A 26,558-nucleotide genomic window follows, 5' to 3' on the forward strand; every position below is an offset into this window, starting at 1 on the left:
GGCACTGAGGAAGAGCCATGACTGGTCCAAATTAGAGCCGCGCCACAGGTGTATGGCCCAAAAACGTTCCTAAAATAATCTTCCCCAGGAAATCCTTTGATCTAATCTGGTAATAGAAATGTAAATCTGAATAAAAACAGATCTTTTAAAATATTGATTTACATTTAGTTTAAATGTAGCTTAAAGGTTATGATATAACAGCTGTATTTTATTGTTCAGTTTATGACAGTATTTGATCTCCATGCTGGGATAAATATTGAACTGCTCCTAATTTGTTGCTCATAAAACCCGACTTAGGGAGAAAGTTCACTCCCAATTTTACAGCCTGACCAGGGCCCTCACTACCACTGAAATGCCACGCAGTGCACCAGGGCTGCCTCAGGCAGGCAGGGTTGCCCGACACCACTGCGCACTGCGGGAGCCTTCCCCAGGCTGACCTGTCCCCATCCCCATCCCCGTCCCCGTCCCTGTCCTCTGTGCAGCACCCCATCGGGAATGGCTTGAGAAGTGCTCTGGGCCATAATCACCCCGCTCATTAGCAATCTTGACTCTGGCTGACCCATACATGTTCAAGGAAACAAGCATAACCACTGGAAAGGGAGGGAGAGGAAGGGCTGTAGGTGTTGGCCACATGTCTTCAGAGCCTGAGCCGGGCTCCAGCTGAAGATGCTATTATGTTGCAGTCATTTCCCTGGAAAAACAGGCTTGGAGATCTCCTCACTGTTCCTGGGAAGTGCTTTATGACCAGGAGGGTGTGGATTCATGGCTGGGGCAGCCACAGGAGGCTGCAGGGCTGCGTGTTTGAAGCTTTTGCTGTTACTTTACAAAGATGTCATGAATGATACTGTGAACGACTCGAGAGATGAGGCAAACGCAGACACCAGAAAGCGCTTTAATGTCTGCCTCTGCCATGCAAGGAAGTTGAGCTAAGATCTGCAAATCAAAGGGGTCCATTGCAGACATAGGTAGAAAACGTGGAAGGCAGGCAGCAGACGCTGCACGCAGCGCTACTCATGTCAGCAGGGGCAACCAGTGGCTGCTGCCGCTCCGTGCAGAGCACTGGCAGAGCTGCAGCCCTGGGGCACAGCGGGCTGGGGAAGGTGGCTGAGCAGAGAGCACAGAGGGTGCGGCCCAGGCCAGGAACAGCAAACGGCAATGCGTTCATGCAGAACTGCAGTTCTGCTTCTCCCTGCTCCATTGTGGCAGCGGCTGATGGGGTGCCAGTGCCCGGCTCCCGCAGCACACTCTGCAGGACCAGGGGTTGTCTCCGTGCGTGCTCTGAGCCGGACCTGTGAGCCCTGGCCAGGCACACGGCCTCTGTCCTCTGGACTTTGCCACCCCTCTTCGAGGGGCTGTTTGCGGGCAGGGTGCCTGCGGGACATCGGGAGCCCCCGGTGCAGGCATGGAGCGTGCTGCTGCATCCCGGCGGCGCTCAGAGGGGCCCTGGTGCTGCCAGCCCGCAGCGCTCTCCCCTTTCTGCAGGCCAACCTGACTGCCCCCAGCCGTGCGGGCCACGGGCACACGGAGCTGTGGCTGCCCACCAGCATCTCGTGCCTTGGGGCCGGGCTGGGGCTGCCACCCTGGGGAGAGGCTGGAGGAGAAGGGGCCGCCCCGCCGAGCCCCCAGCCTGTGGCCCGGCCTCGCTCCTTGGCCAGCGCCATGCCGTCAGGAGGGCGGGTCTGTGCGTGAGGGAGCCCCCGCCGCAGTGCCAGGCCTCCCCATGGCTTCTCAGGCCAGGCCCTACAAGCCACTTGCATCTTTTTCAAATTTTCACAAAGTCTGGCCTGAACACACCATCGCCTGAGGATCCCGTGGATTCGCTGTCACCGCTCGCCGTGCGCGTGGCGGCACACGGGGGGACACCCCGCCGTCCCTCTCGCACCCCGCAGGGGACCCTGCTGCATCCCCCCCGCGCCCACCCCAGGAAGGCCAGTACTGCCCCCTCCCTCCTCGTCTTCCCTCCAGCAGCGGGGGGCTCGGCACCTCCTTAACCCCCGTTTCCTCTCCCAGCTCCCCTTGACGCTGAGAACGACGGGGCTGAGGGCGGCAGGGCGACATCCTGCGCCCCCAACCTCCGGCCCGCTCCCCTCCCGGGCACGGCCGGGGTACCCGGGGACCGGAGGGGCACCGGGGCGAAGCCGCAGCGCTGCATTTCGGGCCCCCCCCGGTACGGGCCCCCCCCGGCCCAGAGCTCCGCGCTGCGCAGCGCCCCAGGCCCGGCCCGGGCTCCTCCGCCGGGGCTCGCGTGCCATCCAGCGGCCAAGGCCCGGCCCGGCGCAGGCTGAGCCCTCCCGGCAGGGCGGCCGGGGACAGGGAGAGCCGCGCCCGGCCGCAGCCACGGCGGCGCCGGGGGTTCGGGGGGCCCGCCGGGGCGCTGGGAGAGCCGGAGGGAGCCCGGCGGGAGGGCAGGGCCCCCGGACACAGCGGGCGTGGGGAGCGGCCCGGCAGTGAGGGACGGCCCCCATTAACGTGCCGATGGGGGCCGCCACGGCGCCGCGCTCAGAAAGGCGAACGGCGGGGAGCCGCGGTCGGGGAGACTGCGGGGGCTGCGTCTGCGCGGGGGCTGCGAGCGGGGCTCCTCACGGGGCACCCCGGGAGCCGGCGGCACCGCCAGCACCGCCGGGAACCGGGCACGCCGGCACCAAGCACCACGGGGACCCGGCAGCCACGGGCAGCCCGCCCACCGCCCCCCCAGCGGCCTCTGCCACGGCCCCGCCCCCGGCCCCGCCACGGCCCCGCCCCCGCCCGGTCCCCGCGGCGGCGGCTGCGCCTTGCGCCGCTCGGCGGCGGCCAGGGGGCGGGGCGTCCGTCGGCCCCGCCCCCTCCGTTGGCCCCGCCCCCACACGCCGGCCCCGCCCCCGGCGCGCTGCGCGGTGACGCGGGGGGCGGGCGGGGCGGGCGGAGCGGTGCGGGCCGCGCCGTGCCGGGGGATGCGGGGCGCGGGGCCGGGCGCGGGGCCCCCCCGCGGGGCGCTGCCGCGGGCCGTGCCCCTGCTGCTGCTGCTGGCGGCGGCGGCGGCGACGGCGCTGGGGGCGCTGGGGGCCGCCGCCGAGCCCTGCGCCGCGCCCTGCTCCTGCCGCCGCGGCCTGCTGGACTGCAGCCGGCACCGCCTGCCCGGCGGGCCCGGCCCGCGCAGGATCCCGCCGCTGCCCGCCGGCACCACGGCGCTGTGAGTCGGGGGCCGCGGGGCGGGGCGGGACCGGCCGGGGCCCGGCGGCGAGGCGAGGCCGGGCCGGGCCTAACGGGCCTGCGGCCGCCTCCCGGGGCGGCGGGCGGGCGGGGCGGGAGCGGCCCCGGGGCACGGCTCTGCCCGCGGCGGAGCGGCGGGGGGCGGGAGCGGGGCTCGGGGTGCCCCCGGGCCCGTCGCAGGCCTCGGCCCCTCCCGGCCCCTGCCGGCGGCGCCTCGAGCCGCGCCTTGCAGCGCCCGGCCCCGAGCTCCGCCGCTGCCGGGCGGCCTGGGCCTCGCCTCCCTCGGGGAGAGCCTGCGGGCTGCCCTGGGCTCTGCGGCCGCTGCTGCTTCGGGAAGGGAAACAGCAGCCCGAGGCGGGTGGCAGCCCTCGCTCAGCGCCAGGGGTGACCGGCGCCGCGCTGAGCGGTGTCCCCCAGGGCCGGCGCAGGGTGCCCCCGGCCGTTACTCAGCACTCGCCGCCGGTTTGTGCCCCGGGGGTGTTCAGATCCCCCTCTGCTCACAGGAGTCCCCAGCCCCTCTTGGAGCCAGCGTGATTCCCAGTCCGTAGCTGTCCTGCAGCAGGCTGGAAGGACGGTGCTCCAGGGCAACGTAAAGAACTGGCCTGGTAGATCCCAGGAGCGTAGAAGGCAGTGTTTGGGTACCTGCAGGACTCCCTTTTGGCAGGACTTAAGAGTCTGGTTTATAATAAAAGCTGGGCACGCATAAGGGAGTTTGTCACTTTATTGCCACTTTCTGGTTTTGTAGTTCTCTTCTTTCCCCATACGATAAACAATCAGAAACGTTGAGGAGGAAACGTATAGCTCAGCACAGAAATGCAGTTAATTTGTCATTTAAAATATTTCACGTTAGAAAGGTACGAGGATATCTTAACGTAGCACTTGTCAGGGCCTGGACAGGTAGGCTGGAAGTTCATCAGGTGGCTAACAGGCAAACCGATAACTGTTGTATTTGAGAGCGAGTTTCCAAGCTTCGGAGCGCTCGTATCTTTCTCCAAGCCAATAGAGGGTGCGTTTCGAATGGCTTGGCGCAAACTGCAATGGGAAGAAGTGGTGTTGGCGCTGTGCTAAGTTATGCAATCTGCCATATGCTGCAAACAATAATTAAGTGTATATTCTCTGTTGTGGCTTTCAGGATTTTGGCACACGAAGCATGTGGGGGGGGGGAATTTTTTCTTCCCTAAGACAGCTCTAGCAGTTCTGACTTTAAATAAGCCGTAATACATAAAAGCTGTTTAAAATTAATCAAAGCTTTTTTTTTTTTTTTCCCCTCACATGAAAAAGTCCCTGATGGGCTTTTCCCTCTCAGTTCTCGCTTCACCTAACTTCGTGGACTGAAAAATCTTGTTTTTCATAACTCTTAAGCTCCTTGCAGCTGATGTTACCAGCGTGGTGGTGGTTTGTGCTGTTACAGCCAGGAAAGCACCCTCAGAGCTCTTCTTCGTAGTGAAAGTATTCAGGCAACTGCACTTTTCCTGCTGAAATGCGTATGCTTTGTGGGTGACCTGCAGGGTGGTGAAGAGTGTAGAGAAGTCAGGGAGCCAGCAAACCCTTTTTGGTGTGTCTGCGTGTTAACAGTCATAAAGTCAGTAACAGTTCCATTTGCAGCGGTGCGTTTTGGTTAGCCTGTGTACTTCTCAGCGCGGACGGCTTGCTGGGTGGCTGCAGTAGCACCTGTCCTGCCCGGGGACGTGGGGGGGACGCGGCCGTGCTCAGCTGGGCTGAGTTACCGTCCTTCTCCGGGGCTAGGCACGCGGTAATCAATCTGCTGTCTGGGTTCCGTTTTATTTACGTGAGAGATGAACACCAGTTCAGCTCAAAATGAATGTTTAGATGATTTTATATACAATACCAGATGAGTCTCTAAAATACAAGTTTTGCATGTTTGCTCTACATCTTCTGTAACGCGGGCCTCGCAGTAAAAGTCCAAGTGCTTTTAGAATGACAGGGCTGCTTTGGTTTTTTGCTTTTTCAGGACATGGGAATTTGGTTCTGTATGAAAGCAGAAAACTTAGCCATGTGAATGTCTGATTTTTTTTTTTATGTTTATAGATCGATCATTCAATGTTTTTCATTTAATATTTAGCTATCCATTGTCCTACTTCAAAAAGGAAAGCATCAGGAACAGTAATGAGATACAAATAACACCAGAGCTGTTTTAGGTATGGACTACGTACAGAACTTCTTGAAAGAGGACCTAATGAAAACTATGGCGTAGTCCAAACGTGTTCAGTACTTGGGGCGTGCTCTTCCTGGGCTTTCTAAATTAAAATCCTAATCTCTGATTTCCTCTTAAGGCAGTAGGCTTCTGGAAGGGTACCTGGTTGTTGGCAGACTCATTGACCAGGGCGTTAGGGGTGGTCACGGAAGAAAGCGTTGGCTGCCATTGCGACAGGACGCGTGGTGCCGGGATGGGCGGGCTGCGTTAGGGGACGGGGGGGTCCCCGGCACCGGGGAGGAACCGGGGCCGCAGCCGTGCACCACGGCCTCTCCACTGCGAGGCTGTGGCTCTGCGAAGCCGTAGGACATCGTCCAGAGCTACAGGAAGAGGGAACTAGTTCAGCCTGGATCCGGGAGTCCGTGTGGCCACATCTCTGAACCTCTCCTCAGTGCCTGCTTGCTTTATCGCTTACGTAGGCTGGAACGGTTTGTGGCTGTTAAGTGACGTTCGGGCTTTACTCACTTCGGTTGTCCCTGCTTTTTAGGTTCCCTCGGGGCACCTCAGGCACCCTTTGCTCCTGCGGTGCGATAGTGGTAGGAAAGTTTCTTCTGGAAAAGGGTGACTTGGGACAGGAGCAGATCTTCATGTGGTCGGCTGACTTTCTGGCTTACATTAGCTTAGATTTTTTGGGGTACAGTTGGGCATCTCTTAGATCCTGTTCACGATGGTGTTTCGTTTGTTGCAGTGCAGAACGGGCGCGTTTCTCTGAGGATGGCACCAGGCAGCGGCCTCATGGAGAAATAACTGACATGCTGAAAAACTGTCTTAGAAGAACAGGTTGCTGCATTACCATAATGACCCAATTAAACCCCGTGGGAATTAAAATGTGGTTTCTTGTTGTCATTTGTAACTGAATTTTGGCTTGTATGTCGCTGGTTCTTTAAGTGTAAACTGCAAATCTTGAGCAAATACAGGCAGCAGGACTTCAAAATTCTGACCTTTTTGAAGTCAAAGCCAGGAACCACCTTAAACTTTCGCCTATTCCTGTGCTACTTGAGCCACTGCTGAGCGCAATAGAGATATATCTTACAATTTCCCAAGTTTTTAGTAATTCCCTGCTAGAACTGTGTCTCCGCTGGGTCCGCCGCGGACCGGCCGGTGGCCGGCAGGGTCCCGCAGCCCCCAGCCCCCCGTTGGGCCGCCCCCCGTTGGAGGCCTTCCTGTGCCGACCCTGCGGACGCTCGCTGTGCCCAGTGAGGGCTGAATCCGTGCTGGGACCCCCTCCTCAGCAGGGGCATTGCAGGCTTTGTTTTCTCCCCCCCATCGTCGTTCCCGGAGAGCCTCGCGTCCCGCCGGATCTCGGTGTAGGTGGAGTTGTCCCCGGGTCCAGAGTGCAGGAGCGGCTGCGCCCGTGGTGCTGTCACTGGGCCTGCTCGTCAGCGGAAATATTTCTGACTGTGGCCGGTTACATTTTAGTGTTTTTAGTAGATCCGTGGCAGTTCTGTTCCTAAAGGATAACTGTCTCCTGTGTCGGCGTAACCGCAGCCCTGTCTGACGATGATAAAAGCAGCCGCGATGCGAGCGCGCTGTTACGTCCGTGGTCGTGAGAGAGAATCCCTGCCACAGGGCTGCACCAGGGAGGAATTAATCAGGAGGCGAACAGCTGTTGCTGGAAACAGCTCGCTGTAGCCCCGCGCGTGGTGTGAGGATTGCAAGTGGCGTGGCCAGCGTGGCGCCGCGCCGATAGGCACAGCTCGCCGCCGCAGGCGGGCTCCCTGATTTCCTAGGCAGTGCTGAGGTGCGTGTGTGGGTATCGGCAGCGTGCTCCCTGCGGCGGGGGTATCGGCAGCGTGCCGCGGGCCCCGTCTCGGAGTCGGGCCTCGTCCAGCAAACAGAGATGCTGGGGCTGCCGGCACAAGTGTCTGGGACTCATCTCTGTTCTGGGCTAGTGCCAGGAAGGCGTCAAAAGGCCTTGGTTGTTTTGCTGGACCGAGTGCCATCTAGAATAACTTCTAGAATGACTTCTCTTTTTTTTCCTCTAGGGATTTAAGTCATAATCATCTGTCGTCGTCCAACTGGAGCATTGATTTATCTGTTCGCACGCTACAAGAAGTGTAAGTTGGTTTTTATGACGATAAACTGAAGATTTCCTCCGTGATTCTGATTAGTACACTTCATTGCATATCTCGCTGTCTGGTCTGACTTGCAAAAATATTTGATGCTAGTTAATTAAAAATGGATGCTTTGCTGGCAGCAAATTTTATGTAAAACTGGTGTTTTGTGTGCAGAATGCTTTTTCATAAAAGTTTAGCAGGCCAATATGTTAAAAAGAAATGAGCTGTTTGTTTTCACTATGGCTGGTCTGAAGTTAAAGAGAAGTAATAGTAACCATTAAAAATGGTAAAAACTTGTGTGCTTCACTGTTACGTTTTTCAAGTTATTAGGATTTAAGCTCTTACACAACCTGTTTTGTCAACAACTATTATTAACATTAAATTGTTAAATGTCTTGTGATATGAGTTTTCTGCTGTATATAGAAGGGTTTTTCTCTTAGAGGTGTCAGTAAAGATTTTTTTTTTAACTTTTCTTTAAGGAAAATGAATTACAATGAGCTAAGTGAAATTCCTTATTTTGGAGAAACAACTTCAAATATAACTCTTCTCTCATTGTAAGTAACAGCTTGTCTGCCTTTTTCTTGTTTTAACAAAAGTGAGAATTTTGCTGTCGAGTTGTAGGAAAGTGTAATTTCTTTCGTCTGAAATGCTACTCCTCTAAAGTGCTTTAGGGAATATGTAAGCACTCTTTAAAGAAATACAAATCAGTTAGACAATCAAGTCACCCTAAATTATCGATAAAATGCAGTCCACCAAGACAGGCAGCTTTGAAGGGGAGGGATTCAGTCTAGCACTGACAGTTCCCATGAGATACAGCCCCGTTACAGTCCCCAGAACTTGAATCTATTTGTATGTCAGAGCGGCAAATCGGTCTTGGATTTTCAGTATTGCTTTAAGAATTAATGTTCTGCAGTGCGTGCTACACTTCCAGCGTAAGAGACTCACTGGTGATGTTGATACACAGAATCCTGTAGCTGTATAGCCATGCGGTGTGAAGGATGGGATGTTTTGGTAACCATCTCTGTTGCTTGTGTTTTTCAGGGTACACAATACCATTCCAGAAATAAATGCTGAGCAACTCCAAGTTTACCTTTCATTGGAAAATCTAGATCTTAGTTCTAATCTTATCTCAGAAATTAAAGCTGCTTCTTTTCCACGGATGCAACTAAAGTACCTGTAAGTATGAGTGGTCTGCCATGGCTGGGGTTCCTGTTTCTTCAACGTTGTTGAATACCTCATCTACTCTAAGTTACTGTCTTAATGCAGGCTGCCTTGTGTGGCTTTGAACTGCTAGGAGCACTCAATGTAGCTACAAATGTGCTTGAAATTAAATACTTTTCATAGCAATCCGTATTGCTTTTCCTCAGGTAGTATGGAAAACAATAACTGCTGTTACCAAAGTGCTGGCACTTCAGCCCGCAGGGACGTGGAATGGTTTCAGCTCATCTTGTGTAGATTCGTGTTGACATTGTCTTAACCATGTCTAACTGAAGCATGGCATGCAGTCAAAATCAGCTCCTACCATGGGTTATTTTGGGGAAAAAAATCATGCAGCTTTCTGTTATGCTAGGACTCAGATTTCTGATATGACTTCACAAGGAACTTGAGTTCTAGTAATAAGTGGTTGCTCCAACGTGCTTGTGCAGTTTTGTTCATAAAATATTGCACATTCTGAAAGGCCTTTTTCCTCTTCTTCCATAGGAATCTGAGTAACAACAGAATAACTACCCTAGAAGCAGGCTGTCTTGATAATTTATCTAGCTCTCTAATAGTGGTAAAGCTGAACAGAAATAGGATTAGCGTGATCCCACCAAAGATCTTCAAATTGCCTCATGTGCAGTTTCTGTAAGTAGCAGTCTTGAAAGGTTAAAAAGATAGTGTTTACGCTATCTCAGTATGTGTTCTTGATGGTCACAAAATGTTGCTTATTAAATACATCTTAATATTTTACTGACATCTTTATATAAGGGAACTGAAGAGGAACAGGATTAAAATAGTGGAAAGTCTTACATTCCAAGGACTGGAGTCCCTAAAATCTTTAAAAATGCAACGCAACGGGATTAGCAGACTAATGGATGGAGCATTCTTTGGCCTGAATAACATAGAAGAATTGTGAGTATACCCAGTCCTGGAATTTCTTTGTGTAGGGTAATGTCCTGTATTGTTACCCTCACACTGAGACTGCTGAAATATTGATGAGTGCCACAAGATGAGAGTTTATAGATCTGCGTTTTCCCATTATGTTGATATCACATCTGGTTACTTTAGAGGTGTAAAGATACTGTGTCTCTCCACCTTCTTTCCACTTGGTGATCAAGAACGCTTTGTCACTGTCGATAGCTTTTTTTGTGTACTTGTGAATATTTTTCAGTTTTCTGATTTTAGCATGCTTAGTTGAATTGCTTTTCCACTTTAGTACCAGTAGGATAGCAAATACAGGAGTAGTCAAAACTCAGCACTTCTTGCTTTGCAAGAAAGCATTTGTGTTCTCTGTAGTGTGGGATGGTTCTTTATCAGGTAATGTCTTGACATAGCACAGGGGTATGCAATGCAACATTAGCAAAAGTTGTTTTTTAAAAGTAATCTTCTAGGACAAACTACAATTTCACTTCTGCTGCTGGATTTTTTGTGTACTTTTATTCACTCTTGGTTTCCATGGAACGAATGCAATCATGAATTTCAAGTTCTGTAAGGCTTAATGTTAGTAAATCATTTCAATATCCACTAGGTAAAACTTTGTAAATATGCTTTCATTTATTACCTGTTTTGCAAATGTTTTTCCATCTATTTTCCTTAGAGAACTGGAACATAATAACTTAACAGAAATAAACAAGGGCTGGCTGTATGGTCTGCGGACATTGCAACAACTCCAAGTTAGCCAGAATGCCATTAACAGGATCAGTCCAGATGCATGGGAGTTCTGCCAAAGACTTTCTGAGCTGTAAGTCCTGGGCTGCTTTTCAGTGGGGATTTTGTAATGTTGCAAGTAACGTATTGGATAGTACATAGTAAGAGTGAGTTACTGAGGGAGAAGTACTCAATTTCTGTGTTAGGCCCATGGTAATGCTGTGTGTTTTACTTCTCTGATAAGTGTTCTAGTAGAAATTTATCAAGATTCCATAGTTAATCAAGTTCGATAGTATTAATCCCCCCACTTGTCTTGTTCAATATTTTCAGAGACTTGTCGTACAACCAGCTAACTCGCCTCAAGGAATCTGCCTTCGTGGGACTTGGTTTATTGGAGAAACTAAACCTGGGTGACAATCGCATTAGTCATATTGCTGATGGTGTGTTCAGAGGTCTGACGAATCTTCAAATCTTGTAAGTACAGAAAACCTCTAGCTAGAATCTCAATTTAATGCAGCAACACTTTTGGAAGTAATGATGATGAATGTTGCACTCGGCATGGTCCGAAATCATTGTTTTGGCGTTGGTGTATGCTGTCCTGCCTTCAGGTATGGCAGGGGCTGACCATCATTTGGTATGCTGAGATAACAGAATTCTGGCTTAGTGTGGTGATGAGAAACAGTGGTTTAGTGACCTTAAGCACTCAGCTGCATATCCTACCAGTTCTGAGAAGGTGTGGATAGTCAGCTTGCAGAAATGCCAGTCTGGACCTCTCTTTATTCGAGGTGGTTTTCTCAAGGTTGGATAACTATCAAACCACATTGTGAATCCTGCTAGTCACAGAAGGTGCTGTTTAGCCCACCCTGCACGTGAGCGGAAGTCACACAGGGTGTAGGAGAGGAGTAGGATTACTCGCCATCTGAGGCACAGCTCTGCTTTTGTCAGGACTTTTGTTACCAGCTCTAGCCGTTCAATATTTTTTTTTTTTTAGAAAACTCAATCCTGGCTTTTAATAATAATAAAAACACTTCCCAAGTAGATCTGAAAACTTGTAGTCATCCTGAACAATGGTGGCTGAGAAAGGAGTGAAAGTCTATAGCCCCTCTGTCAGTTCATTAAATAAATGCTTAAATAAGCAAATTTATCAGACTTATGTAAGCGGTCATATTCTGTTAGCCTTAATGCAACCTTTTAATGGAATAATTAAAACTAATTTCTTAGATCTAGAGTAGGATGAAGAAGAACAAGAGCAGATTAATTAGTAGGTTTTCCTGGGCTCCTGAGGGGCGACAAACAGTTGAAAAGCTCGCCGTTTGCTTCAGGGCTGGAATGTGCAGGACAGAGGGCAGTGGTGATGAACAAAGCTCCAAGCATTCGTGCCCAGCCAAGCATAAGGAGCCAACTCCTCCACTCACACAATGAGGGGCTTTTCTTTTGGGTTGCTCACTCGCTTGGCTAAGTGGTTGGAGTAGTTGAATGTAAAAACACTTCGAACTAGATACTGTGGTGCTGTCGGCTTACTTCCATTGTTGCCTGTATAGTATTTGTTTCCGTGCTGAGGCTGACATAAGTATTTCTCTGTATGTTCAGCTCCTGTCACTGTTCTGCAAGGTAGCTTTAATAACTTAGAACAAACTGTAAAAACTGTATATAAACCACAAGGTAATAAGAGCAAAAGATTGAAGGTGTATCAAAGGATAGCACTGAAGATTTGAAGTTCTAAATTTTAAAAACATTCATTACTTCGTAATATTTTAGCTTGGCATTGATACCACTCATGCATTCACAATCTAAAACTCTGAAGCAGACCTGGAGAGAATTATAGAAACTACTTTTAAATCACAAGAGCAAGCAACTTGGAAATAAATTAGGCATGTTACTCATCTCGTCATTTTTCTCGGTAGATGATTTCAGTGTCCAGTACATTAAGCTGAATACTTTTCAAAGAGGAAAAATCTTAACGTGAGCAAGCTTCAGGGCTGTATTCCGATCCTTGCAATACATGAATTGTGGAATTACAAGCACTCTTTTCTTTTTGTCCTAATCTTTAAAGTACACGTATTGTGGAAATGTCTCCTCCGAGGTATTAAAAACAAGCATTCTGTCTTTGAAAGTAAGAAAAAAATGACAACGTGTTACCACTGATGACATCCTGGAGGTTGATCCCAGTCTCTCCCAGAATAGTAATCTACACATTTTACAATCTCACTCAAGGAAAAGTAGATGCTGCATTTTTCCACCACTAGCACAAGAAAAGAAGTGTTTCTATGAGATGACACACACAATTGTATAGGTAGTTAGCTTTCTGTGTCATAACTTCTTCAGAAGCTTTATCAAGCTGATCCATATAATATCTGATAAAGCGCAGCGTAGACTACTTTTCATCAGTGTACCTTTAAACACACAAGTGCCTGCAATTCTATGTGTGGTTGTATTAAGCCAGATGAAAACTGGCTTTATCAGAAACTCTTTGCTCAATCCATGCTATTCCAGCTAAAAATACTGTTGGATTTATTTCACCTTCTCTCTAAAAAGCGTGTAATTCTCTACAAACAGTGCTGCTATATTGCTTTTTCTGCTTAGGCCACTGTTCTGTGTGAGGGGCAGAAGTGCTATGCAGAGGTCAAACAGAAATCCCATTAGCTGCTAACAAGATCTGTGAGCAGAATATCAACTTCATTCTGAAAACCTACTACATTGTGCTTGGCAGCCTTACACTATAACCTGTGTGTAATCTCTTAATATGCTAATGCTATTATAAGCCTGTTACTCAGGAGGATTAATGCTGCTAGTGTATTGGTTAATTCGCTTACATGAACCAACTTGCTTCAGGAGCCTCTCCCAGCTTCTGGTAAACAGTCCATCACATGACAATTGCGAGTCAGACTGGGTCTTTCCTTTAATACCACATCAAGAATTTGTACTTCAGAATTTGTTTGTGGTTCTGTCTGAGGCATTGATCTCGAACAATCCTATTTTCCCTTGCATCTCTGAAATGGAATAGTCATCTTCTGACAAACACAGTTTTATACAAGTTTTGAGACCTTCCAGGTGACACTGTCCCATAGAATCATAGAATATCCCAAGTTGGAAGGGATCCACAAGAATCATCACTCCCAACTCCTGGCTCCACACAGGATTTCCTAAAAAATTAAAACACGTGTCTAAGAGCGTTGTACAAACGCTTCTTGAACTCTGGCAGGCTTGGTGCTGTGACCACTTTCCTGGGGAGCCTGTTCGGGTGCCTGACCCAGAACACCATTACCAGGCATAAATAACAGTAGGTTCTCTTCCATAGCTAAGCACAAGCAGTGGTCGCAATGATGTTGCAAGGTTTGTAATCAGGCTCTTCTGCTCCTGCAGGGACTTGAGGAACAATGAGATCTCATGGGCCATAGAAGATGCAAATGAAGCGTTTGCAGGACTCAGCAGGCTGGATAAACTGTATGTATTACAAAACGTTGTAATGACAGTACTTCTCAGGCAAACAGAACAGAGGGAAAATGCAAAATATTAATTGTGAAATCAATGATATGAGGCAGAAAGACTTTCTAATTGGCAGCTGTAGTCAGTGTATTTCCCCTTCCATGCTATGACCTTCAGAGGCTTGGGTTCCATGTTCGTGCATTGGATCTGTGTAGTAGTACTGGATCATTTTATGGGACCATATTGAAGAAATTAAGCATGAATATTTGACTGCATTTATTATTAGAACAGCACGGTCTTGTATGGTGACTGTTACTTTTGTTTGCTTTAGTTTGGTAAAAGTTACTGTTTCTTAGGGGGGGGTGTCCAAATATGAGACAATATTGATTTAGCAGCTTTTCAGTACTTTGGCTATGCACTTTGTATCCGGTGCTGTGTGCTTTGCAGGAAGCTATGCAATCCTGTGGAACTACAGATGCTGTTTATAACAAATAGTATGAGTGTGCAGTCTCAGGAACTAATGTGGTTGTGGCACATTGGTATTAGGATATTATTGTTCTGCTCCCAAGTTCTGTTTATCGCTTTTCCATTCTGCTGGCTTGAGTTATCTTCTGGCCCATCTCAGACCCAGATCTCAAAGTTAAGGATGGAAAAGAAACACTATCCATAAGAAAATTAGATGAGCCTTCAAGCTCAGAAAATGGTATTCAGTCATTCATCTCTTCTAGAAAGAAGAAAACTTTAGTTAAACATCATAGGAAAACTTTTTATGTCTGTCTTATGAGCTCATATTGACATTCAAGCTGCTTGTTGGGTTTGGGGGGGGGTTGTCTTTCAGAATCTTGCAAGGAAACCAGATTAAATCAATTATGAAGAAAGCATTCTCTGGTCTTGAAAGACTTGAACATCTGTAAGTACTCTGCTTTGTGTAGAACTCCTAGTTGTTTATCAACTTCAGCCTTGTATTCTCTCTCAAATATTCAGGAATTAAACTGAAGGTAGCATATGAAGTTACACTTACGTTATTGTTCTTTGCTTAACTTGCAGAGATTTAAGCAACAACGCAGTAATGTCCATCCAAGAAAATGCGTTTGCACAGGCTCAATTGAAGGAGCTGTAAGTTTGACAGTTCTTTACAGATTCTGTACAATTCTTACCGTGTTAAGAATCCTTCAGCTGTTGCAGGATTAGCTGAAGTTGACTGTAGTGCATCCCATTTTCATCCTGAAATATGTAAAACAAAGCTAATAAATTATCAACTAAAAGGTATCGGCAGTATACTTGGTTTGGTTTGAGGTTTGATAAAAATATGAAAATCCATTTCCTTAGTTGCAATTTAGTAGAAAAGGATTTTTTTCTTGACGTAGTGAACCGTAAGTTTTTGTATCTTAAAATTTTGCAGCAAACTCCGAACACACTAGTATTTAGACAATGAACATAAATGATTCATCAAGAGTCTTTCAGGGGGTTTAACAAACCCTACGTTTTTGTTGTTCCCTTTTTTTGCCTAGGGAAAGGCCTTAAAAATCAAAGCTCGACAACAACTTTTAGTTGCTCAGCAGATGCTTAAGCTGCTAGAGACTTGTGATCTTCAGACATGTAAAGTATTATGTGAAGTGACCTTCACGCCCAAGACTAATCCTAGTGTAACACAGTCGTCTCTGTGAGATAAGGTCTCTGAATATCATATAATCTGTTTTAAAACTGTTATCCAGTTAGATAATCTTGGCCATATGGACTGTTAGTCTGCAAGGTCTGACAGTTTGAGGAGGAAGGCGATGAGACACGTTTTAGGTGTTAAAGACAAGACTTCCATTGGATTTTCTTATTTATCTTAAAAGTGAGAAATCACTGGTATGTATGGGCAAACAGCAGCTTAGAGTTCTGGCTTGTTTGTGTGCCTCTACTCTCTCACTGCAGCTCTATCAGATTCATCTAAGTGGAAGATCGCTTTTTGTTACAATACTGTACTTTCTCTCTAATCAATTATGTTCCTATATAATATTTAAGAAATTTTGAAAGCAGGCAGTGAGGAAAAAGTTGACCTGTCATTGTTTCCTCTTCTCCCTCCTCAGTTTTCATGTGGAGCAGAGAAGAAAACAATCTGCAGCAGATGCTTCTGTGAAACAAATCACTTTAGTTCTTAAATATTTATTAGCTGGTATGAAAACGAATATTGAGACTTAGACTCATTTCATAATGTGTCTAGTTTGAGATACAGAGCTGCTCTGCAGTATTACAGGTTTTTTAATTGCTTTAAAGAGAGACCATACATATATATTTAGAAGCTGCAGATCCAAGGCTAATTTCCTTAGAATTAAAAAGAAATGTAAGGTTTTAACACTGATAGTAGAAGGAAAGTTTTTTTTTTTTTCCTGGACTGTTTATAGCATATATGACTAACATGGTATAGTAAACACCCATGGGCATAAAAGAATACTGTAAATCTTGTAATTTCTGGAAATACATGCTTTAAAGTTGTTTTGCTTAGTGAAATCACATGTAGGACTGTGAAATACATAAACTTTAATCGCACTTTCATTTTGCGTTGTTTCTGCAGACTTTTGAACACTAGCAGCTTGCTTTGTGATTGCCAGTTGAAATGGCTGCCACAGTGGCTCACTGACAGTCATTTACAGCAGGCTGTAAATGTTAGCTGTGCTCATCCTGAATGGTTAGCAGGACAAAGCCTTCTCAGCGTGGACCCCGATGACTTTGTCTGTGGTTTGTATTTTTAATGAATTTTGATATCAAAACATAACGCAAATCTGTGCAGGTACCTTTCTGGAACCCAGCTGTAACACAGCTGCAGGTGCTTGGTCTTTAATTCTGTAAGACTGCATTGTTTTTCATTTAGATTACTGTTAAAAACTGATCATGTTTCCATTCTTCCTGACTACGAATGTCTTTCTCTTTATAAGAGCTATTTGGCACTTTCTTACTCGTTCCTGTCCCTACCAGCAAGGCTAGGATATTTAATACTCTGGTATATTTTCTGATGCTCCATATCCGTAACATTTACCTGTCTCTGTGCCACTACAGTCTCAAATATAAGCCTATTTATTTCTGTAACAAAACTGTGAGATGGAAAACTGAGAGACTCTTTGCACAGAATCAGGTGTGAAGTCTCTGGCAGGCCTGGAAATAGTCTGGTGTTCTGTTTTCCAGATGAACAGTTTAACAACTGTTACTTGTGTATGCATAATTCTTTCATTCTTTCTGTGGCAAAGGCTACAATACCATCATGTAGGCACAAGCATCAGCTTCCCTATTCTAAGGTTACCACCATTGTGCCTGACACTGAACACTGTGTACCTGTGAGAATGCCTTCGATGAAATAATAGGTGTCGAGGTAACTTCAGTGTGACCTGCTAGCTTGCTATTCTTTATTTGTATAACTTAAAGACTCTTCAAGATATATAAACGCTCTGAAAGTAAGTCTTCAGTCTTTCATAAAATAACCTAGTTCTTCAGCCAAGCATGGTCTTTGTTTGTAATCTAAATAGAGCAAGTTCTAGACAGTTGTAGAAATTGCAGGGTGCTGTTCAAGATCATGCTTCTGTATTGACCTCAGTGCTTTTTCTGTACTTCTGCCTGTGGTTCTAATCCTTTTTCTAGCTTGAAAATATGGAAATAACATAGATATCCTGCTTGGGATGCACATATTGTTCCTACAGGTTTCATTCTGTTTACATTGTCTTTTCAGTGAGTTTTCCTGCAATATTAATTGCATGTCGGAGAGCAAAGTAGCTAATATTGGTGCTTTTCTTTTCAGATAATTTCCCTAAACCACAGATAAGAGTACATCCTGAGACCACGATTGCTCTGCGAGGCATGAATGTGACTCTGACTTGCACTGCTGTGAGCAGCAGTGATTCACCCATGTCCACAGCCTGGCGTAAGGACAGCGAAGTCTTGTATGATGCAGAGGTTGAGAATTTTGCCAGATATCAGCAGCAAAGTGGTGAGGTTGTTGAGTACACCACTGTCCTGCATCTTTTCAATGTGAACTTCACTGATGAAGGGAGGTATCAGTGCATTGTCACCAATCACTTTGGCTCCAACTATTCCAACAAAGCCAAGCTGACCGTTAATGGTAAGCAATAACAGTAACAAAGAAGAAATGTTTTTACCCTGAAGTGTAATGAGTCTGTTTTTCCTGTTTTCATTTTGATTTATAAAACCCATTAGAATTCCTTAGTTCTCAGATAGAGCTGGCTCAAAATAGCCTTGCAATAGTGTCTCAATTGTATTTAAATGCATCAAACATCTCTTTATAAAGCAGATAAGTGATATTGGGCGTGAAAGGCCTTCTGTTTACTTTTGAAAAGGGGCAGATATCTCCCATGCTTTCACTGGAACTGAATTGTTCATCTGGCTGAATGAAGGTAGAACTCTCTTAAACTAAAAGCTCCCTCTGCTGTCTCTTCATAACTAAGCACCTTCCCCACGTGTTTGTAAAGCTAGGGAAGATTCAACTAAAAGTAACTTGGGGGACTGGAAACAAACTGAAAAATCAAATCATGAAGTCCCTTTTTTTGGCTGTAACAGAGGATCCCTATTTTAACTTAAGAGAGTTGAGAAGGCGCTGTTTACATCAGTGAGTAGACCACTGATCCCCATTGTGTTGGAGAGCAGAGGTGCGTGTGTTGCTTTTGCTTGTATAAAACAGGTGCAACTGTGGAGATGGAAGTTTGCTTTCCCTATTACCAGTGAAGAAAAAGTGTGACAAAGGGCTCATGAAGAAGGCTAAAGCTTTTCCCGGTGTTTTCCCCATGAGAAATGTTACCGTTCAGATCATCTTAAATGAACAACATAGGTGTTATATTTAAATTTGAAGGATAGGCTCTTAGAAGTGACCGCTTCTAAAATTTGTGTAGCTGTTAAGAATCTGCCTTAACCAGGGAAATCTATAGGTATTCCATATTTTTGTTTTCAGATATTCTGTGCTGTGGGGCTTTTGCTGCTTTTTTCCAGTTACTGAAAATACTAAAGCTTTAGTATCTCCTTTGATCCAGAGCTGCCTTCCTTCCTGAAAACCCCCATGGATCTTACTATCCGTACTGGGGCTATGGCTCGGCTGGAGTGTGCTGCAGAGGGCCACCCTACTCCTCAGATCTCCTGGCAGAAAGATGGTGGCACAGACTTCCCTGCTGCACGAGAGAGGAGAATGCACGTCATGCCTGAGGATGATGTGTTCTTTATTGCAAATGTAAAAATAGAAGACATGGGTATCTATAGCTGTATGGCACAAAACACTGCAGGCGGTTTGTCAGCAAATGCCACGCTGACTGTGTTAGGTAAGTGATGTGCTTATCTCTGCTGGCATGGATCATTTCACTTCTGCAATGGTAGTGTAGCTTATATGTAAGTAGCAGGCTTAAGTCCTAAAGAATCAAGTTAAAATACAAAGAGCATAGTATCTTCTTTCTCTAGATGCTAATGGTATTCTGTAATAAGGAACAAGAGACTCTTTTCCCGTGATTGCACCACACGCAACCCTCCCCGCCAAACTGTAAACATGCTGCCTCTGGAACAGCGTCTCTTAACTGCTTTGTAGGGTTTGGGGGCATTTGACCGCTGCACTCGAGAAGATTTCTGAACAATGAGGCTTTTTAGAAGCGAAGCTGACCAATGAAGTTAGTGTGATCTTTGCAGGAGAGAATTGAGGGAGATACCTCAGTCCAGCAATGTAAATGAGAATTTTTGTTGTATTGGAACAAATTTAGTCACAGGCAGCATGAAACGTGCTGAGTAATAATGGAAGGACAGTTCCTTCTAGAGAGCAGTCTTATTTGAAGACACTTTTAACGTTACGGTCACAGGCAAGTTTAGAATTGGAATTCATAAAGCAGAATGTGGCTAGCATAGTTTTCAGGATGTTTGCTGTACTTGCATTTGTTGCAGTGATCCATAGAATAACTGACGTCACAGGATTTCCTGAATCCTGTATTTCATTGCTTATGTTTATGTTCAGGCTGTAAAGTCAGATTTAAAATCTCATGGAATACCCAGTGGTGACACAGTGGTGCTTGCATAGTGAAGTTACCTTACAACTGTTTTTTTTTCCCTCCTCTATTGCTACAGAAACTCCTTCCTTCGTTAGGCCTCTAGAAGACAGAACAGTAACCCGAGGTGAAACTGCTGTCCTGCAGTGCATAGCTGGTGGCAGTCCTGCCCCTCGCCTCAACTGGACTAAAGACGATGGGCCTCTGACAGTCACGGAACGGCATTTTTTTGCAGCAGCCAATCAACTCCTTATCATTGTGGATGCTGGGTTAGAGGATGCTGGAAAGTACACGTGCATTATGTCCAACACTCTGGGCACTGAGCGTGGTCATATTTACCTAAATGTCCTGGCTTCCCCAAATTGTGATTCATCCCAGAGTGGCATTGTCCATGAGGAAGATGGCTGGGCAACAGTAGGCATTGTGATTATCGTTGTGGTTTGCTGTGTTGTGGGAACTTCCCTGGTATGGGTTATTGTGATCTACCACATGAGAAGGAAGAATGAGGATTATAGCATCACTAACACAGGTAAAGTGCCAAATCAACATGCTTCAGACATGTTTTTAATCCAAAACACTTAAGAGTGGTGATATTTCTGGTTTCATTACAGCTGGCTAAGATCAAAGCATTGAAGATTTCCTTCTAAAATCTATTCAGGGATTTGCTCAAATTGCTTCATCCGTTAGGGGAAGAGGCGAGCTTAGGTTTTTATTTTTAAGTATCAGCAGTCTGTTTTATTCCTGACACACTAGATTTGTTCTGCATCGAGGGAAAACACTAATTTGAAAATAAATATTTGAGTTAACTTAAATGTTTTCAAGACCTGGAATAATGTGTATGTAAATAGCTATTCTGTCCCTGTTAGTTTTGAACTAGACATACAGATTTTTGATCACTGAGGTAGAGAAAAGATAACCATATGTGAGCTGAAGTTCTGTATTATATTTTTGTTGATGTGCATAATAGCGATGGTGCTACTTAGCTCTTAATGTCATCAGTGTTAATTCTGCCTTGCAGAGGAGATGAACCTACCTGCAGACATTCCCAGTTATTTATCCTCTCAAGGAACTCTGTCGGAGCCTCAGGAAGGCTACAGTAACTCAGAGGCAGGAAGCCATCAGCAGCTTATGCCTCCAGCTGGTAGCTACGTGCATAAAGGCACAGATGGTAAGCCAAGTCCTCACATGTATCAATTGCAGTTCAGCAGGATGCCAGTGCACCCTCTAGTCCTCATAGCTGGCAGCAGTGTTGCACAATGTAGGATAGTAGAGAAGAATGCTCTAGTAGAGTAGAAAGCTCTTCACTTTTCCTAGAGAAGAATTCAGGTTGATCATAAAGTTTCCATTGACTCTTTTGAGTTTGAGGCATCTTTTGTTTCTCTTCCAGTGTTTGTTTATTTTCTGTGATTGAAGCTTCTGCTTTCCATGCAGGTAGTTTAAGCTTTGGTCCAGCAATGTCTGGGCTCACATCTGGTCTGCTCTCAGTGCCTTTGCATGTAGATGTCATGACTGCCATCCTTCAAGTCCCAGAGTAGTACATTTTCCTCCAGAGGCTCTTTGCTTCAGGGTTTGTGATCTGTCCAGCAAGATAGGGATGCCATTAGAGAATTCCTAGGTTAAATGTCAAGGTAGGTTTTTATGCTGCTACGTTCCTTTGGCATCTTAAAAATAATAAGAAACAGAGGTGTAAACAAAGTTTGCATGGAAGATGACTTGCTGTACCTTTTGTCCTTAGCCTAAAATTACTGCCTCTGCTGGACATCTGGTCAGCTGACTAGGATTACAACCAAAGGGTCTACAGTACTTCCCTGCCCTGTTTGGACACTTTTCAGGATATTGATGTTGAGTCTACAGAGATGTTTTACCATACAAATACTGAGGAGCCATTCAGTCCTTATACAGCCTGGCTTCCAAAAGTGATTCGTCAGTACAAGTTTTTCCACATGCATCCCGTGATCTATTCCGGTAGTCTGTAGGCCAGTCAGTCCCTAGAGCCTGTATCAGGATAGGAGTTGAGAAGCAACTTGTCTCAGTAACCACTTCATCATCCACTCTGAGACCAGAGCATAGCAGAGCACAGGTATAGCCCAAGGTGCCTTGTCTGATACAAAGTGAACTTTTCAACACACACCTGTGTGGATAGCTTTGATTCCAGTACTGTTTCAGCCTGGTGCCTAAGCTGGTTGGACCTGCTGGAACCCTTCTGCCCTTGAAACAGGAAAGCAAACATGAGATTATTCTTTCACTCCTGTGTTTGTGTGGTGTTTTTTTTTTTTTTGTAATCAGCTTCTGAAAGGCTATGCTATTGAGAATTCGGATGGTGACAAACAGAACATTTCTCATGTGACTTCCTCGGTAAACAGTCGAGCTGAATACTCTGTTACCGTGTTAACTTTATACGGAGGCCTTTCACACTGTGCTGCTATAATGCCATCCTAATCATGAAATCATCCTAATACATGAAAGTCGATGGAATTTAAGCATCCTTATCCTCTTTGAGAGTATTTTGTTTTTCCTTACTGTTTATCAGGTGGTACAGCGCCATTGGTGATCTGCTCAGACTGTTACGACAATGCAAACATCTACTCCAGGACACGAGAGTACTGTCCCTATGCCTACATCACAGAAGAGGACCCCCTGGATCAAACTCTCCCTAATCTCATGGTACAGATGCCTAAGGAAACGTATACAGCACGCACCCAGCATGAACCCAGTACTCTTGATAATCTTTTAGCAGACAGAGACATGTCTGTCTTCCTTACCAACCATGACAGAATAAGTGAGAAGAAAATCTCTTCCCAGCATATTAATGGTGAGCATATCCTTTTCCTTTCTGATGTTTTGTATTCCCTGGTGTTGCTGGCCCTTGTTGTGCTGCCTTTCAGTGTTGGTTCACAGCTAATTTTACAAATACCATAGTTAGTGGAGTGATTAATCTGTTTGTTAACCACTTGTTCTCAGAGCTAGCTCTGTTTGCATCCAATACCAAAGAGTTGAAGCGGGTGATGTTACTAAAGATGGTATTTCTTAATTCCTCTCTTAAAGCCCGTGAAATGTGATCCCTTGCATGTACTTCAAGGACATCTATTAGACATGATTTAAGGCTTAACACAGGAAATTCAAACGGCCCTTCTGTTTGAGCTGGGCTGAGTTACAAACAGCTCCAAATTATTTTTTTGGTAAATTAATTGGGTTTATGTTGAGTTTTTTCACGTAGCCTTTTTAAAAACTCACGCTGAAACGGTGTATGTTGCTTTCTGGTTACTGTAACAGGTTGCTGAGAGAGTATCCAGTTAAAATATGCTCTCAAAAACAGAGAAAATAACTTCAGGAAGACAGTTACTGCTAAGCAATACAACTCAAAAAATCTGTCTAAATTCTAGAATGTATTTATCATGAACCCACTCCTGTTCATCTGCTAATTTTTCTTCCTCAGAACCCTTTCAGCTTCCTTTATGGGGAGTAAACAAAGATCTAGCGCTCTCTCATTCACACTTCCTGCATCAGCAGTCAGCCCGTGAGACCCCACGACCTCTTCGAAGTGAGGGCATTATTGACAGTGACCGGGAGCAAGCTGCTTCACCCCGACCTTGCCACAGGTTACGTGAACATAACTTTGATTTTAATAGGACACGGAACATTCATGACTATAGCGAAACCACGTAAGACACTAAAATGAAGTCTTGGAAGCAAATCCATACCAACTGACTTTTTGTATTTACTACCTCAGGACTAACCCCTAGGCCAAAGATGCTTTTGTACGTGTGCCTACAATTACGGGCTGAGTAAACCAAGACAGACTCCCTAGAAGGAGGTGGCACATGCCCTTTTTGCTTGGATTCACCGTATTGGAATGTGGGACGTACACATGGTGATTAGTGATATCCACAAGAACAGTGTTAAAACATGGATCTTCTGATGTTGGAAACAGCCTTTGTGTTGGTGCATGCTTTGAAAATCTCTCAAGAATGCATAGCTATTTCACAGTACATTGCTTGAAAACAAATGTTCAGGGCCTCCTCATGGAATTCCCCAGTAATTGTAAGCATAAAACTCTTGGCCAGCTTTTTGTTCCTCAGACTATTGGCAGGCGTTTGTTACCAGTCTAACTTTGGGGCTTGTTTTCTCCTATGAATAATGGACTCTAGTTGTAAATAAATTTGCATTTATAAATATTTTGTATACACTAAGCATATAAATGTGTTGGCTGTAATGTAAATATATTTTTTATTATGCCAAAGTATGTATTATACTGTTAGTCTTGACAGCTGCATATCAAGCCATATTTTTTTTTGTGGTATTGAAAGCTTGTTTCTGAGGGGGACAAAAATTTCTTTGTTTTGGAAAGAAGTGAACTTACTATAGATATGTGGTGCAACTGTGATATTGATGAATTTCATTGTCACATACAACTCTGTACGCATTAAGCTTGGCTGACCTGACTGCCAGCTGATCAGTTTCATTAGATAAGCAGAATTCCAAGTTCGGCACACTTTAATGTGGTGAGTGAGCCTTTAAATTTCTATATTAGGTTGCCTATCTTTTCTAGCAGAGCATAAAGCCCAATGGACCCTGCATTAACGGTGTTAGCCTACACTACAGGCTGTATTATCCAACTTCTCAGAAGCTTTTGTAAATAGCAAACAAAAAAATAGTACACAACATGTTTCTTTTCATCTCTTAAAATAGCTTTAAGGTGGGAGCTTTGAGTGGTTTATTTCAGAAGTTCATCTAAGCTTTTATCTTTAAAAAGCTTTTGTGTTGTGTATGTTGCAGAGAGGTATATGTGTATTTTTCATAGCTGACAGTTAAATGAACTTTTAAAAAGAATAATGTGATGAAGAACATGAGGTAAATTGGAGAAGCATTGGATGAATTATCTGTGAACTACACTAGATTTTCTGTTTCTTCTGCACAGCCAAGAAGCACGTGTACTTTAAAACACTTGCACCCTTTTCTTTTGTAAAACATCAGGCAAAATTCTTGCCATATTGAACTCTGTAATAGTTCCCTAGACCACAGGGTGGCAAAAAGGTGTAAGTGTTTGACAGGTGAGCAATGAAATAACATGGGAGAGAACCCCTCTAATGAAAGACCAGTACTTGTTGAGAGAAGCAGAGGAGGCAAAGAAACTTCACTTGTTAGTGGAGCATGGCTGACAAAGTTGGGAGGAAGAACCTTCCAAGGGCTTCCTGAAAAGTTCTTCTAAGAAAATACGTCTTTGTGTGGAATATGTTAATGACCCACCAGCAGCGGGTTTTCAGCAAGTATCTTGCATTCGGAGGTAGAGCGCTTCTATGCTACGCTGTATAGCCTGGCTTGAAGAGCAAGGGGCCTTCTTCCTAGTCATTGTTGTATCTTTTCAAGCCATAGGATATGCACTAAAGTGAAAACAGCTGCAAGGTATATTTTTATAGAGACAAAAACCTTTTTGGACAAGCCCAAGAGAAGTATGTAAGACTTCCTGTTGATCCGTTCCTAAATAGAAGGGTGTGGGACTGCATTATCAGATGCAGTCTTGCAGAATCACAGCTGAACCTTCTGAGACTGTGGTTTAGTTGAGTGAAAGAGTGAGGAAGTGCTGGGAATAGTGATTATTTTCCCACAGCTCTTTGGGCATGAATAGTAGTCATATCTATGCAAATGAGCAATTATTATTAATGGCTCTTAGCCTGTTTTGAAAGCAGCTATGGTGGCTTTGGTAGCCAGCAGCTTTAGTAGGAAGAGGATCTAATTTTCCTTGACCTTCGGATAAAGTGGAGAAACAGGTGTGTTAAATTCTTTTTGACCTCTGACATCTGAAATATTTTAAGGGCTTACATGTAAGATACATGCTAAAAGAAGAATCTTATGGGTGTTCCTTCCTGGTTTTATTTCCTCCAGGCTTTTCATTCCCAGATAGCATTTAAGACCTAGTGGTTATTTTCAATCCAAACCTGTTTCTGTTGCAGGAACTTTCAGTTTAAATTCAGATGAGAAAGGTCAGGTCATGAAACTACGGCAGCAGCAAAGACACATTCGTTTGGGCTGCTTGCTGCTTTACTCAGATATTCAGAAGCTGATGTGACAGTTGCTTCTTAGCATGTGCGGTGCTGTGGTTTCCCACTAGCAAGAAAGTAGCACCACTACTGCTGCCTTGTCTCCCATCACCATTTGGCAAATGCTTGTTACCTTTTATTTTCTTTCATCCTTCTCTTCCGTGGGGTTAAGCTAATACAGATCTCTCAGCTGTCTCATTATAACTGTTGATGTGCATGGGGGGCATCCAAAACCTTAGGTGTACTTAAGGCACAACTGCCTAGTATGATCAAACTCGTGTTAGGTCATTAAGATGTGCTTAGCCCAGAACAAGGCTTTAAAATGATGCTGTCTGCACCAGAACAAACTGAAGTCCTAGCTCTTGAAAGAATTTAGGAGCTAAAGCTGCACTGACTTCTATGAAAGTACACAAACCAGTTGCACGCAGCTATTTACAGGTAAACATGTTGCTGTACTTAACGTTGTGGAAAAACTTACTAGGCAGACTTGCAGAAAAAAATCAGGTGTCTTTTCTTTACCTTTTCCTCCAGGAGGTGCAAATAGCGGAGTGGCCATTCTGTTTGCAGTAAATACAGTTTCTTCAATCAATGCCAAAGTACTAACGGTACAGGAACTGGGGGTTCAGCATGAGCAAAGACGCTCTTGTTCCCTGTTGCTATTTCCTAGTGTTTATTTATATTTTTTTTCACATAAGAATGTATATTTTGTATAGCATGTGTAATATATGTTTGTCTATTGTAATATACCTTCATTCAATAAAATGCTATATACATTGAA

At 45.5% G+C, this 26,558-nt stretch overlaps 1 protein-coding gene across 2 annotated transcripts; it reads left to right on the forward strand.

The window, feature by feature from the left end:
- Positions 1-2,905: 2,905 nt before the first annotated feature.
- Positions 2,906-26,558, forward strand: LRIG2 (leucine rich repeats and immunoglobulin like domains 2). 2 transcript variants are annotated; one of them, XM_066983121.1, is made up of 18 exons: positions 2,908-3,169; positions 7,390-7,461; positions 7,941-8,015; positions 8,503-8,637; positions 9,163-9,306; positions 9,430-9,573; positions 10,259-10,402; positions 10,639-10,782; positions 13,672-13,752; positions 14,573-14,644; positions 14,782-14,850; positions 16,295-16,458; positions 17,510-17,830; positions 18,753-19,034; positions 19,822-20,271; positions 20,761-20,910; positions 22,273-22,554; positions 23,179-26,558. In XM_066983121.1, exons 1-18 carry the CDS (start codon positions 2,931-2,933, stop codon positions 23,406-23,408), a joined length of 3,198 nt encoding a protein of 1,065 aa, XP_066839222.1. In that variant the 5' UTR covers positions 2,908-2,930; the 3' UTR covers positions 23,409-26,558. The 2 variants fall into 2 exon arrangements, with proteins under 2 accessions (XP_066839224.1, XP_066839222.1); XM_066983123.1 differs by lacking the exon at positions 20,761-20,910 and having other exon boundaries at positions 2,906-3,169.

Source organism: Anser cygnoides, chromosome 25 (genome assembly GCF_040182565.1).
Source record: "Anser cygnoides isolate HZ-2024a breed goose chromosome 25, Taihu_goose_T2T_genome, whole genome shotgun sequence".
Lineage (NCBI taxonomy): Eukaryota > Metazoa > Chordata > Aves > Anseriformes > Anatidae > Anser > Anser cygnoides.